The sequence below is a fragment of the Thalassophryne amazonica genome, chromosome 15, assembly GCF_902500255.1.
Source record: "Thalassophryne amazonica chromosome 15, fThaAma1.1, whole genome shotgun sequence".
Taxonomy (NCBI): domain Eukaryota; kingdom Metazoa; phylum Chordata; class Actinopteri; order Batrachoidiformes; family Batrachoididae; genus Thalassophryne; species Thalassophryne amazonica.
The window spans coordinates 23,023,234-23,039,789 of NC_047117.1; the positions used below are offsets into that span (position 1 = coordinate 23,023,234).

A 16,556-nucleotide genomic window follows, 5' to 3' on the forward strand; every position below is an offset into this window, starting at 1 on the left:
GCCAAGAAAGACAGCTGCACATGTCATAATGGACAGGTTAACATCAACATGACAAATACAATACAATCATCTTGGTCATAACATTACACATATAGCTACAATATTAATATAACATTTTGGCCATGCATTGCACTTGAGTTATCATGTTTACAAGCATGCATCTACACACACACACACACACACACACACACACACACACACACACACACACACACACACACACACACACACACACACACACACTCATGATAAAAGCACGATGACATAATGTCCCGCACACTGTGTACACGAAAGAAAAAACGTTTTCCCTGGAGATATACTTGGTTTCCAGGAATACTGGCATCACATGTTTGGTGACCTGAAGGATGAGTTTTGATTCAAAACACGCCTCATGTTCAGTGAAATATTTAGTCAACAGTCTGTCACTGACTTCAAGAGTAAGCAAACCAAAAAATTGATCCTGTCTCAGATATTTCACTCTGCAACAGGGTTTTATTAGGTGGAACATTAAATATTAGCATCTGGAAATGATGAGATAAGGCTAATTGGTTAACTTTTTTCTTTTTCTTGCTACTTTTCTTCTACACCTGTTGGTGGGAAGCCTTGAAGACAACAACCAAAACAATCCAATACATTTAAGTTAGCAGTGATAGATAGACTATCACCAGTATAATTGAGAATCTTTGTTTTACAATCTTAGTAAGATTAACAGAGCTTTCCTGAAACAAATTTGTAGGAGGAAGGAAAAAAAGGCACTTAGACGCGTCGGGAAACCGGTTTGGTTCAACCTGTAGGATTCTTTTTGTAAATATTTGCTGTCAGCCTGCTTGGATGATGGATGGGACATCTTGACAGGTGGTCAACAATGCCAGCATACCCACAGGGAGTCGTGTTCACACAACACTGTTATTTTTCTCACTCTCAACATTTTCCACCAAGCAACCAACCCAGTGTTATGTCACAAGACTCAGTGACCCATGACAACACACAAAAGCCAGTATGCAGTCCCAACGACCAACTGCACAGTACCAGTTCAGTCTAAAGGTGAAAAGTGTCCAGAAACAGTCGAGGGATTTGATTGAAGAAGAGGAATCAAAGTGTGAAGGAGCAACAGAACCTGTAAGATATGTTGCTGACCATTTAACCTTAACTTCTGTTAAACCTTTTGGATTAGAGCTGAGCTACACTACAAGTACATCTTGAACCAGAAGAAAATTTACAAAAAAAATATGAATTTATTTAGTCAGCACACACAAACTCAAAAATAACAACAAAAAAAGCTCTTAAAGAAAGAAAACAATTTAACACCGTAACCATGAAAATTCAGTAAGGTATATCTTACATATTATATTCCAATTCTAAGGTGGAACTATGTCAGTATACAAAGGTTTATCTAAATATCTAAAAAGGAAGAGTAAAATAGGAGAGTAGAGTAGAGCCACTTAGGTGCCTGGTCTTGAGAATCAGGGATAGCGTAGGCAGAAGCAAAAGCCCACCCCTTTTAACACAAAAATAAAAAAAATGTATACATATGTATATATAAATATACATATATACTCATGAAAACAAATGCAAAGTATAAATTAACAATCACTGAACTAAAACTCCAAAACACAACCCACAATAAATTCATTCATTCACAAAAAATATGAAGTCAGGTCTGGGGGCAGGCGCTGGGGCTGGATGTTGTTACTTCCACCACACTGGTTTCTGGATGGTAACCACCCAGACAGACAACCAGGCCATCCCTACCTTACAAAAGCGACCATCTATCTGCCAGAGCCAGGTTAAAGGTGGACATGCCCTTGTCCTTCTTTAGTCACGGGGGTCCTCAACACTGAGGCACCTGTGTGCTGGATCATCATCAGAGAAACACACCACACTGCCAGAATGTCATAGGTGATGTTCCCTCAAATTGCAACGCCTCATCTTACCAAATTCATTTCAGCAGTACCAAAGGATTCTCTGAAGACACCCACTACCAAAAGACATCTACGTAGTTGTCACCTTAGGTCACTGGTTATCAGTCTAATCTAATGTGATACACTAAGACAGGCTTCTAAAGACTTGGACTTTTGTTGTCCAGCATCGCCAAACACTTCTGTCCAGTGACCTTATGGCTCTGCAAGCTCTTTCCAGACATCTCCAATCTCAAAAACCAAGGACCCAGAGAAAATGAATGTCACTGTGCAGATAAGTGAATGTCTCTTCAACTTCAACACTTTCAAAACACACACACACGCACACACACTTCTGATGGTCGAGTCCAGGAGGTCACTGTAAGTCTGGATCTTAGTTTTGATCCAGGACAACTGTAAACCTAACCATCTTGACAAAAATTATGTTACTGTAAAGTACCTGACTTATGTCAAAATCTTTTGAAAGTGAAAATATTTAAAACCAATTTGTCCCCCAATTAAAAAAAAAAAAAAAAAGATCATACATACAGCATGCTTTAGTTTAAAGTTACAGACGTTCCACTGTTCTGATTTTTCTTAAACATGATGAATGTGAACATCAAATCCGTCTTCCAGATGGCAAAATCATTAAATGCCATTTTAGGTGGCCATTACTGAATGCCAGCTTACTGACGCACATTACTGGGATCCTTCGTCATAGCGTCCCTGGAACTGTCACACGATAGGCTCTGACGAAGGGAATCTTAAGAGTGTGGCAAAATTCCACCACATGGTGGTGAAATGTTTTACCACCTTGGACATATTACATTTGCCACTTCATGTAGACAGGATCGGTTACACAAAGAGGCGATGAGTTGCCTTGTTGTGAAGTGGTAATACACACCCAGAAAGTATACTGGGGGGGGGATATTTCAATGTGTAATACAATTTTATATTATATATATATATATATATATATATATATATATATATATATATATATATATATATATAAACTCACACATGCGCACAAAGGTTTAAGCTTGGCTGATGCAATCACACGTGATTCAAATCCATATGGTTTTTGCAAAAAATAAAAAGGTCGGATTCTTTTCTAACAGAAATATATATATATATATATATATATATATATATTCAGGATTCAGGTGTTTCCTTTTGGTGAGTCATTCTCACATGCAAAATTGTTTGCCAATCAGAAATTATTTAGAGGTGGCTCAAGGTCACCAAACATTGAAAATCTACCTGCGACAATCAGCATTGGTGCAATATTTGAAATGTCATATCTCTGCTACTGTTAGAACTATTACTAGATCACTACTTTTCATTTGTGTACAATTTCCTTTGGTAATTTAGAAATTAGCAGCAGATTTGGTGCCTGATGTTTACTGCAGTGAATATACAATTCCAAACCTGGCTGGTTTTGCCAGTTTTTTGCAGATCTGAAACCTGGAAGACTGGGAAGTGAAAGAAAACTATAGCACTGTATGGACACTCAACAGTATATATATATATATATATATATATATATATATATATATATATATACGAGGGCTGTCAATAAAGTAACGGTCCTTTTTATTTTTTTCAAAAACTATATGGATTTCATTCATATGTTTTTACGTCAGACATGCTTGAACCCTCGTGCGCATGCGTGAGTTTTTCCACGCCTGTCGGTGACGTCATTCGCCTGTGAGCACTCCTTGTGGGAGGAGTCGTCCAGCCCCTCGTCGGAATTCCTTTGTCTGAGAAGTTGCTGAGAGACTGGCGCTTTGTTTGATCAAAATTTTTTCTAAACCTGTGAGACACATCGAAGTGGACATGGTTCGAAAAATTAAGCTGGTTTTCAGTGAAAATTTTAACGGCTGATGAGAGATTTTGAGGTGATTCTGTCGCTTTAAGGACTTTTCACGGTGCGAGACGTCGCGCAGCGCTCTCAGGCGGCGTCATCAGCCTGTTCAAGCTGAAAACCTCCACATTTCAGGCTCTATTGATCCAGGACGTCGTGAGAGAACAGAGAAGTTTCAGAAGAAGTCGGTTTCAGCATTTTATCCGGATATTCCACTGTTAAAGGAGATTTTTTTAATGAAAGACGTGCGGACGGGTCCGCGCGTCGGGACGCAGCCGCCGCGACGCTCCGCCACAGGAAAAACACCTCTGTTGAAAGCCTTAAGGACAAGTTGGAACATGTCCAGCCTGTTAAACAATTTCTCATATACTCACTCCACTGAAAGCCATCAAAAGCCGCCTGGATTTTACAAATGGTTATCAACACGGAGGTGTTTTTCCTGTGCCGCCGCACCGCGTCGGCTGTGTCCCGACGCGCGGATCCGTCCGCACGTCTTTCATTAAAAAAATCTCCTTTAACAGTGGAATATCTGGATAAAATGCTGAAACCGACTTCTTCTGAAACGTCTCTGTTCTCTCACGACGTCCTGGATCAATAGAGCCTGAAATGTGGAGGTTTTCAGCTTGAACAGGCTGATGACGCCGCCTGAGAGCGCAGCGCGACGTCTCGCACCGTGAAAAGTCCTTAAAGCGACAGAATCACCTCAAAATCTCTCATCAGCCGTTAAAATTTTCACTGAAAACCAGCTTCATTTTTCGAACCGTGTCCACTTCGATGTGTCTCACAGGTTTAGAAAAAATTTTGATCAAACAACGCGCCAGTCTCTCAGCAACTTCTCAGACAAAGGAATTCCGACGAGGGGCTGGATGACTCCTCCCACAAGGAGTGCTCACAGGCGAATGACGTCACCGACAGGCGTGGAAAAACTCACGAATGCGCACGAGGGTTCAAGCATGTCTGACGTAAAAACATATGAATGAAATCCATATAGTTTTTGAAAAAAATAAAAAGGACCCTTACTTTATTGACAGACCTCGTATATATATATATATATATATATATATATATATATATATATATATATATATATATATATATATATACACACACACACACACACACACACACACACACACACACACACACACACACACACAGTTCAAAAGTTGCTCAAAAGTTTACATACCCTTGCAGAATTGTTGCTTTTTTGGCCATTTTAAGAGAATATGAATGACAACACAAAAACTTTTTTTTCCACTCATGGTTAGTGGTTGGGTGAAGCCATTTATCGTCAAACATCTGTGTTTCCTCTTTTTAAATCAAAATGACAAGAGAACTACCCAAATGACGCTGATCAAAAGTTTACATACCCCTGTTCTTAATACTGTGTATTGCCCCTTTAACATCAACGACAACTTGGAGTCTTTTGTGGTGGTTTTGACGAGGCTCTCTGATGGTAAAGCTGCCACTGAATATGTCTTGGACTTTATTTACAGGTAGTAGCAGTAGCACAGTAGCACGTTTGAAGTGGTCTCGCCTCTGTTGGGGTGATCAAACACTTGTTTGAACTCCCGCACAAACCCAGTATATGTCGTTAGGAGCCGAGAATTCTGCTCCCAGAGCGCCGTAGCCCAGGCGCGTGCCTCTCCTTGAAGCAGATTTATTACATAAGCCACCCGGCTGGCATCAGACTCGTACATAATAGGACGCTGTGCAAAGACGAGCGAACACTGCATCAAGAAGTCAGCGCACGTCTCGACACAACCTCCATACGGCTCCGGAGGGCTTATGTATGCTTCAGGGGACCGGGGGGGGCTCGTTGAACGACCACTGGAATATCTGTATTTGGCACTCGGTCAGCAGGAGGAGGTGCCGCAGCAGCACCCTGCGTGTGCGCTTCCACCTGAGCGGTGAGAGCCTCCATCTTCCGATTGAGTATAACGTTCTGCTCGGTTACCAAGTCCAACCGAGCAGTGAAGGCGGTTAATATTTGCTGCAGCTCACCTAATATGCCTCCTGCTGGCCCCTGTGCACCCTGCGTTTCCACTGGAGGTCCACTCGATGGCTGATGCCCCTCGGGATCCATGACGTTGGCCGAGAAATCCTGTTGTGAAAAGTGTGATGACACGGACCCATAAAAGGGGGCGTAAATGAACGGACAATGGAAATGGCAAAAGTAACAATTTAATGTTGTGAAATGTGCACAATGGTATACAGATACGGTTTTAAACAACAGTCAATTACACAGTCGGTGTCGTGTGGGCAGGCTCGAGGATAGGAGACGCCTGTCCAGAGAAGAGTCGGGACCCACACGATTTCCACTGCCAGCGGAGACCCGAGAGCCACCAGAGCCGCCAAGTCCTGAGTAACCAGGTGGCCACCGCCTTCAGCTGTTGGACCGGGTACTGATGGCAGGAAGCAAAAAACAGATCAAGTGGGTGTCTGCACACCCAGCAAAACAATCAGCAACTCAGTTCAGTTCCTTCTGTGGGAGAATCTCCACCTCCGACACAAAAATACAGAAACGTGCAGAGACCGACTGTTACTTCTCTAGTTTGGAAACAGGAGTGAAGTCCGTCACTCTTCTACGTCCATAACCCAGCTCCCAGCTGACTGAAGATAACAGGTACTCCTGCAAAGTTTTCAAAAAGACAATGATAAGTGCGTTCGGCACAGACACGGCTGAGAGTTTTACCTGTTGGTAAGACGATTTCTTGGCAGAGATGTGGTGTCTCCTCCAGGCTTTTATGGTGATGATGATTGATGAGTGGTGACAGCTGTCAGCTCCGGGCTCCTGGAGCTCCTCTGCGGCGACTGCGCCCTCTGGTGCCTGAAGCCCGCCTTCAGGCAGGGCGCCCTCTGGTGTTGGGCCAGCAGTACCTCCTCTTTGGGCGGCCCACACAACAGAAATGCTTTTTGTTATGAGTGAAAAACTGAGCTGACTACAAAGTTACTGTTGGAAAGCTGAATATTTCACTCAGACATTATCTGGAACAGTTACTTATGGCCTCTGAAAATGGAGGGACAATGTACACGCATGACTGTAACTCCTGAGTAGTTACAATCTTATCTTCCACTGTGTAATTTCAACTCCACTGTGTTGTTGTACAAGAGAAGTAAGACTGAGGCCCATTGGTGCCGGTGCTTATCTCTTGACTCTGTAGTGTGAAGCAGATGAGAGTCCACTACTAGGTGTAAGAATTCTGTACAGTACTTTATGTGGTGTCCGAGTAGCTTCCTAGTTGCTGACATTTACGTATGTACACTGAAATGTGTAATTCATTCCACTGTGTCTCTGTGAACATATCTGGTGCTGACATGGTTATAAACACTGATTTATGTCTCACTAAAGGTCACGCTGTAGCAGAAGTCAAAGCAGTGGCACCAGTAATTAATATAACGCGTGTTAATGTCATGTGTTAATAGTAGGCATTTTCCTGAATGAAATATAAAATGTGGTTTGGGGATTAAAAATACCAGATAAAAAAAAGTTTCTTCAAATTACAGGGGAAATTGAAGCATTAACAACCTGTTTGCCAGGTGACTGTCTGATCACAGATGAAGGTACGGCTAGTCTCGTTAAAGCAGACAGAATGCTGACAACAAGCACAGTTCCAATCCTGCTATTCCAGGACAGAGGACACCTAACACCTAGTGGGTCCAGTTTCTGAATCTTATAATAGGCTTGTATGCATGCCAAAGCACACTGCCATGAGGATTGGTCCTTAGATCCCTGATGAGGATTGGTCATAAGATCCCTGATTGCTCTCTGACACTCAGGATCCCTCAACTTTATCCTACACAGCCATCAGTCTACTGCTGATGACCGTGGAGGATAAAGTTGTGTCACTGAAACATGATTATCCATAAAACAATACATAGCACATTTAATATTTAATGTATCAATGCAGTGCGCAGAGTACAAGACCTCAATAATGTGAAAATGTCTTAACAAGGACACTGCTCATTGCAGTCTGCACCACAAGCTGTGATGTTTTGCAATGTGCGTGTTTTGATTCTACAGCTTTCAATTCAACAGGGCACTTTTGTTTTTGGCTGTTGGCAAGTAAACAGTGCGAAAATAAGTAAAAATGAACGGCTGCAGCTTATACATCGTGGCCACACGATCAAAAAAATAATATTTTTTTGAACACACACACATATAAATATATATGTACACACACACTGTAGTGACTGTAGTGTAATTTTTACCAAAGACAGATGACATGCTAATAACAAACTTGTTATGATATGCAAATGCCAGAAGATGGTTATGTTGTGTATTACTGATAACATTTAACAGATGTAGAGAAGGAAGAAGGACATACTACTTTTGCACTGACTGGGTTACAGCATTTAGAAAAACACACATAATATATTCAAACGCTGTGCAAAAACACATGTTGTGTACAAAATGTGTTTTCTTTAAAAGGAACTATGAGGCCAGAATTTGGAATTCAGGGTGTAATTTGAGTAAAGCACTTAATATTTTAAAGAAAACAAAAATTGAATTAAAATCATACATACTAGTGAAAAATTATGATAATTTGTGTTTTAAAGAAACGGTGAATTTCCATGACCCAGAGTTGAACTCTCCAGACCTGAGGATTTTCCAGTCAGTGATCTCATCACACCTGACTATTTCTTGAACAATGTAATCATTAACAGCTGTTTTTACTGGTGTAAGATTTGCTATATTTAGAAAGACCATCCACTAGGGGTGGAGAAATTGCCCTTTTCAGAATATTTACAGTTTTTTTTTTTTTTTTACAGTAGTTTACACATTAAAATAACAATTTTGACACCATTAACAGATCTTTACACTCAAAAAGCAAAACACCTGTTCGGAGTTGCACAATAATAAGCACAGATACTTCACACTTCTTGCAAAACATTCCACACTGATTTGCAAAACTCTACACGCATTTTCACACCTTAGACACAGATAAGTATTGTGAGGTTACTTCCTTCTCATTACAAAGTCCCGGCTTACCAATGAGCACACTCATGAACGAATTGCATGACCACATCCACCAGGTGTGGAAGCACACATGTGCTTACAGTTTGTCACATTTGTCACATCAATGAGAAGAAGGGGAAGAAACATCATTGGCCACAGGGCTATTGTCAAAGTATCAGGGCAACATGGGATACATTACCCTCTGTGCTGCCATTGCACAGAATGGGGTCATCCACCGCCATGCCAACTTGGGTCCTTACAACACTGACCTCACTGTTACATTTTTAGACATATTACACAATAATAACACAGGAGCAAACCAAAGGAACCACATGCAATACATTGTTGTCTGAGACGATGTATCTTTCCACCATTTTGCTCTGGTCCAGAACTGGTTTCACCAACACCAACAATTTACAGTTCAATACCTTCCACCATTTTCCCCCTACCTAAACCCCATTCTCAGCATGGCGGTGGATAGTTTATGATCTTGGTACTACGTCAAGATGCCCCTCATTCAAGCTATGGAGGAGGCATGTGATCAAACTGATGCAACATCAATATAAGGGTGGATTCGTCACTCCAGGAGATTCTTCCCACATTGTCTTGCAAATGAAAATATACCCTGAGATGTTGATGAGTCCCTGTGGCCAGATCCAAAAAGGTAGACAAAGGCAAAAATGCAGTTTAGTTTTCTAAATTCTTTTTTTGTGTGTGTGTGTGTGTGTGTCAGTACTGCATTGGATACATAATTATGTTGCAGTACTACTAACTACTAAGTACAGGAGTGTTTCACTGATTTAAACAGAATCGGATCATATGACGGATGTGTTTATGTTATGACAAGAAAACAGGGGTTTTTTTTTATAAGATATTGTAAAGTTTTGATGAAAGTGTTTCATTTTACAGATGACTTGGGTGTAGTGTTGTTCTAATTGTGTGAAGTGTTTTGAAAAACTAGGACCTGCTTTCGAAATTGTGCTTAAGCAGTTGAGAAAAACTGTAATCATATGAGCACAGCTAAAACACGTAGACTCTTGTTTGGTGATCAAGGACTTTTTCCTGAGTCTCCACAACACACACACACTGTTGTCTGTGGATACGACAGTCATATTCCATATCAATACGGATCACATTTTTAAAAAATGTTCACACTTGCTACGTAAGCTCAACAATTTAAAAAAAAAAAGTCAAGCAGTGACTCACTCCAAAATTTAGAAACAGTTTAGAAACAGTGTATAAATGCCTGGTGGAAAGTATCTTGCCATTTAATATGATTATGTTGTATGGAAATCTGAGCATCAAATGGACAAACAAACTACAGAAAATAGTGAACCTAGTCTCCAATATTTTAAGGAAGCCACAAAAACAGTTGAGTCTCTACAATGAATTAATCAGAATTAAAGCTGAGAAGATCATTAATGACTCTTTCTATCCTCTGTATAGTGAATTTGAGCTTTTACTTTCAAGGAAATGTTACAGACTACCAATAGCAATCAAAAATCTTTATAAAAGGTCCTTTGTCCCAGACGCTGTCAGTGCAATAAATAAAACTAGAAGGCGGTGGCTGCTTACCTTTCTTCCTGCTCCCTACCTTTGCTGATGGCTGCTTTGGCACTGCAGGTTCTTTGAAGATTGCGTGCGTGGTGTACTTTTATTGGCATGTTAGTGAATGTGTGATGACTGGATAACTACAGCACCTCAAATGCAGTCATAATTTTTTGTTTTATATATATTTCTACTATATTTTTTGTTATGTTTCTACGTTGCAATGTTTTATTATGTCCTGTATGTCCTCCTGTCTTGAGACATGTCAATGGTGAAACCAAAGATGAATTTCCACTCTGGACAATAAAGTTTTTGTATTGTATTGTGTGTTTATATATATATATATATATATATATATATATATATATATATATATATATATAAAAAGTCAAATAATGTTAGGCAACTAACCCTCCTATAGATTTAGTTGACTAAAATCTTTGTTTTATTTAGTCAACTAAAACTAGATTAAAACGCAAACAATTCAGATGAGAAAATTATGACTAAAACTAAGTGACATGTTAGTCAAGACTGAGTAAATATGCTGTCAAAATTAACACTGGTTGATAAGAGTGGTTAATATGGTTAATATGCGTAACATAATTAAGTGGTCACTTTTTGTAGTCAGGTAGACAATGGAAACAATTACATTTTCCAGCCATGAAAATCCTTTGGAGCTCTGTTAAATCAGTGAGTAAGAAGTAGGAGTGTGGCAGAGCATTTACGTTCAACCTGGATCATGCTGTAAATAATTTAGTAGCCGTGACATTAAACAGTATAATTTTTAAATACTTGTATTTTTTAATTTAGATTTTTTTTTTCCTTTTTTTTTTTTAGTAACAATTTGATTTGCATACAACTAGAGGTATATTGTTTTTATTGGTACAGTTAACTTGTTGAGATAACACACTGCTGCATGCACTTTGATCAGTCACACTGACCTGCTGAGGGTCTCCGCGCTGTCACAGGGGCTGACATCACAGCAACTGAGCAGAGGTGTGTTGGCTGTGGTGTCCTGGGTAGTCGGGTCCATGCCAGCTGTTTCCATACTCTCTGGGTTGCTGCTCCTCAGCTTTGAAGTTAGGGGCACCACTATGGGTATGGACAGGGACTTCGCACGGGGCGTCCCAGGGGAACGGGTGGGCTGTGGGACAACGTAAAGCACGCTGTCACTCCTCCCTTTGGTCACCTGTTTCACATAGAGACACACCAGCAGGTGACTCTTGTGCCAGGGAACAGGAGAAACCGTGAGAGGTAAATGATACGCCCTGCTACACAAACATACAAACACTCACACGCATCAGAGTTCAACCTTTGCTCAGGTTACTCCAAACAATGTTTTGTAGTATCTTTTGAGGCAATAAAAAAACAACAAATGTCAGGTTAGGCTAATGCTTGTCTTACCGTGCCAACTTTGAGTGGGTACAAACGACGTGAGCCGCCCACAGCTGTGTAGGAGAAGAACCTCAGTCTAATTACAGCCATGTTCTGAGAAGTACCCTGCTGCATTTTTTAAACAATTTTCAAAAACAAAGCCTGAGAGAAGTGTGAAAGAATATGTCCGAGATCTTTTTCTTAGAAAACAAAGACAGCAATGTCGTGCTTGTCCCTGGACAGTGATACACTAGTAGTGATGCACAAAGACCCAATGCTAAAACAGCCCTGGCTGCAGTTGACTTAAAAAGGCTTATTTTTTTCCAAAAACACCAATTATCAGCGGAATGCTTCCATTTGATGTTTAAGTTAATGGCTTTGCCTTTTTTCAGCCTATGGATGGTGCATCCATTTAGACTTTCATTGATGCACCTAATGGATGAATCATTGGCAACATAATTAGTGCTGTAAGCTTCAAGAGCTTGACCTGCCATAGATTTTGGCCTTGAGGCCTTTGTAATTGATGTAGCTATATTTGTCATTCGTAGAATAGCACAGAGGAGGAGAAAGGAGACAAAGAGCAAATGGAATGTGTACAATAGTTTTGGTTTTTTCTTAAATCAGAGGATGGCATTTATTCTGTCATACGTCATGGAGACAAGAACATGTTCACATCCACAGACCTACAACATTATGTTTGATGTGCCCTTGAAACACAAGAACATCAACTCAAAGAGGCCATTGCTCGATTATTCACTCGCCGCTAATATGTATATGTCGCAGACATGAACAAGCGAAGCTCTTCAGCATCTCACTATGTCATTTAGGTCCTTCAGACTTTTTTGAGCAAATGCTTCAGGGGAGCATTAGCATGGTTAAAACATTTCAGCTTTTAGCTTCTCCTTCAGAAAGCAAAATTAAGAGGTTACTTAAAAATAAGTCATTCAGAGAGCAAAATTAAGAGGTTACGCAGGTTTTATACAGAACAAAGGAGTAAATTACTTGTATTTCTTTCAGCCTGAGTATCTTCACATTATATCTCAGGAATCAACAGCTGCCTGCTCGTTTAAAATCACTGGAGAAACATGTATATATAAGGCAACCCGAATCAAAGGAGAAAGGCCGCTTTTAACAACCTGAACCTCATTTCTGGCATAAAATACGGTTGTTTACTCACCAACAGAACTTTGGTGTCACTATAAGTCCATGGTTCAAATGACATGCTCAGTTCTATTGTCTTTCTGCAGATTTTGACTCATTTTGTTTGCTGCGGTTATTATTATTTTTTTTTTAGATTGGTAGCACTGTATAAACATGATATCTAATGTCCGCTTTTAAAACAGACTGATTTATAGCGGACACCAAAACACTTTGGCATAAATTCTAAAATGCATAAATATGCAAAAATGTGCAAACTAATTCTCACATTCCTATAGCTGTCAATCAAAACGGGATTCAGCCTTTTGACTGATCATCCAATCGTGTAGAAGTCCAGCATCCAGGCCCGCCTACAGTTCCATTCACCCCCAGAGACACTCAGCGTCTGGGGGCGGGACAAAATTGTGGCTTTATCCAATGACCGTCGCGTTTCGCGGCAATGAAAAAACCTTTCCAGGTAGTTCCACTGAAGTGAACTGACGCTCGGCTTCTACAGGCAAATGCACTGACCACAGACCATATGAGAAAAAGATTTATGAGAAATTAACAAAATAGAGTCAACAGATTTGTGATAAGTAGCTGATTCTGAACAAACCATTTGTAGTCAATGAAATGATAATAAACTGTATATATTTGACCATTTAATTTTTTGATATTTTAGGGGAAGCTGAGCTTCCCTTGCAGTCTTAGAGAAACTGCCTCTGACTTAGTGTATTAATTTGTTTAATCGCCAACATTCATGTACTCTATGTGCAATCTGACAGCTGCACTAACTCTTCTGTGTTTAATATTAACACTGCTGTCAAACGGAATTCCTTGAACTTTGTACTTGGCTAATAATTCTGATTCTAGTATTCATCAAAAAGAATCTTTCACCAATACTCTGTCAAATAACTGTTTCAAATGGGCCAAAGAGGTCAAAACCCCTGAATAGGCAGAAATGACTGTGTTCCCCTTTGATCAAACATTCACTGACAGATGCAACATAAATCACAGATACAAGAGGTATGTTTATTGCCCTTGCATGTACATGTGGGTGTGTTTGTGTGCATTTCTCACCATTAAATCTGACCTGAAGCTGATAATATATTTTATGGAATTATCAGTTCCTCAATTTTTGCTGCACTAGTTTGTATTCTTTGAGGACAGAGACCAATCCCTCAGGTTGATAAAGAATTACAGAAGAGGTTGAACAGCAAATCAGTCTTTTATGCTCAATTTTACAGGACATTAAATGAAGGATCTGTAAAACTGATCTGTATAATACTGTGCAAATGACTTTGCAGCGAGCTCTTCACTTTTAAAATGATCGTTTATGATCGCAAACTAATCAGAAAGGTTAAAGGGGTCGTATTTATCAACCCTGTTGTAAATATAAGATAAGCAGGTCGCCAGAGGCCTTGTGTAGAATCACCACTAAACATTATGTGTGTGTGTGTGTGTATGTGTACATGAAAGCAGAAATGTGGACATGATTAATCATGATTTATTTTTTGACACGTTATTTCTTTGATAATTAATTCATTGAAATTAATGCACTATTTTAACAGCCATAGTATTTACTTATTATGACTAATGTAGTAACTGATGTTATTTTCATTCTAACATTTTATTTATTTAATTAGGCAGGCCATCAGACTGTACAACTCCTCACTTGGGGGGAGGACTAACAGGAAAACAGACAACAGGAAGGAGAGGAGAGAGCAGTATTTCTGGTATTTATATTTGTATTTACATTGTGTAAATTGTTTTTTATTTTTACTTTTGATTGTCTGTGTGCTTCTTACCCTGTGTGCTACTATACAATGTTGCTGGAACTTCAATTTCCCTGAGGGAGTCTTCCCAAGAGATTAATAAAGTTCTATATAATCTAATCTAAAGTATTTATTTTAACTGGCTGAATAACAATGCACCTTAGCTGATACCTCATCTCCATTTGGCAAGTCAGGAAAAGTCATTTCACTCCAGACAGGTAAAGTCTTCTTGCTGTCTTGCATAAAGGGCCCCTTCACACATAGTTTGAAGTTTGGTTAACGTCTGGTCGATTATGGCAAAACAGTTCGAAATTAGCAAAACCGCAAAACATTGCGCCGATGGGCAGGTGTGCACGAACCCAGTGCAAGAGTTCATGCACGCACCGGTGTCTTTCGAGCAGGAACAGTGCGAGGTGCAGCATATGGTGCCGCTTATGTGGAAGAAATAAAAATTACAACCAGCTGGTACATGTGGAACCACATTACGCTGCTTATGTGAACTTCAGTGGGAGGACACACCTCCTGTCATCTCAGCGCACAGACCAAAGCCACACTCGTGTGGGACTTAGTATGAAAGTGATTGTCTGCAGTCTGTTATCCTGCCAAGAGTGCGAATGACCACACATTTTCTAAGTGCCATGCAAGCGGTGTTAGATGTTCGTGCGTATCACCTGGAATTTGGCCGGCACCTGCCGTGAGAGGGTGCGATGGATTTGCACGGCGCACACTTTGCCTTTCAGGCACTTGTGTGCGCAAACAGTTGTAGCAACAGGTGTACGAGGCGTTGGAGGCAGGGAGGACATTACACGGTTTGCACACGATTCCTGCGTCACGCGCACTAAGTGTGCACTTCGTCCAAACTTCGCACTATGTGTGAAGGGGCCCGAAGATTTGACTTGGTGACGGCCGCATCTCCATGCAGCTACAGGCAGGCACTTCTCAATACTTTGTTTCTGTGCATGGTGTGAAATTTGGATGCCACACTGCATGCAGAGAGGCACAGTATCTCCCTTGCAGAAGATGGCTGGAGTACGCTTGGAGTGCCCACTTGTTTCAGCTCAGGTACAACTGCATGGTGGAGTCACAGCACATCCATTCCACATGCAAATAAAGACTAACAATGATCCTTCAACTGTGCACCATCAGAGCTCTCACTCTGAACAGCCAGTCTCTATCCCACAGACCATGATGCCATGTCTCACAGAGCAAGCAGGAAACATCTTTTAACCTCCTAGGGCCTGGCATCCACATATGTGGACATGACATTTTTGGTTGTCTAGTCCATAAACTTAAGTTTTGTTTCATGAGAACCTCCGGGTCTTAAAGGTTAAATCTAAAAGAAGCTGTTTTAGGCCTCACTTTGCTTATAGCAGAATTACTTATACGTGCATGGAAATATAACAGCAGGACTTTGAGAAACCTCATGTATATTTAACAGTACAAGGTCAATTAAAATAAATTTATTACAATATGGCCCCTTTGAACATTTTAAAATTTTACATTTACATTCCTGTTCTGTTAAAACAATATGTGAGGAAGGAAGTTATAAATCAGCCATGGATTGTAAGCAGCTCTCAGCCAGTGTTGTTGCTCAGTCAGCATTTCTTTTATCTAGCCACAGTGACCTTGATATGTGAACCACTGCATGACAAAACACCTTCATTTGAAACAGCCACTGCAAGATGACATTTTTTTTACACAAAGTCAATCCTGAATTTGCATAGTTTCACATACTAAAGGAAACTTAAGAATTTACAATATATTTCACTCAGAGAATGCAGCATTTTTTGTCCTCCGTGATGAAATATGGAGCCAGAAAATAATGCGTACAACATGAACGCAAACAGGAAGACTCCAAGATTAAATTATACGCCAAACTGCAGCCAGATTACTATTTTTTAACAGCAGCAGTAGCAGAGTTCATTTGTTTTAATTCCCCCAATACAGCTGGCAGAGCTGCAGGACACAGAAACCCGTTTGTCACTCACTGCAAATAA

General features: G+C 40.3%; 1 protein-coding gene across 4 annotated transcripts in view; it reads right to left on the reverse strand.

Moving 5' to 3' along the window:
* Positions 1-11,557, reverse strand: part of fam13a (family with sequence similarity 13 member A) — a 73,797-nt gene extending 62,240 nt beyond the window's left edge. For 2 of the 4 annotated variants that reach the window (XM_034188046.1, XM_034188045.1), the window contains exon 1: positions 11,215-11,469. In XM_034188046.1, the coding sequence (XP_034043937.1) occupies positions 11,215-11,321 (107 nt within the window). In that variant the 5' untranslated portion in view covers positions 11,322-11,469. Of the gene's footprint in view, positions 1-11,214 lie in introns of all 4 variants that reach the window. The other 2 variants (XM_034188048.1, XM_034188047.1) reach the window with 2 other exon arrangements.
* Positions 11,558-16,556: the final 4,999 nt, after the last annotated feature.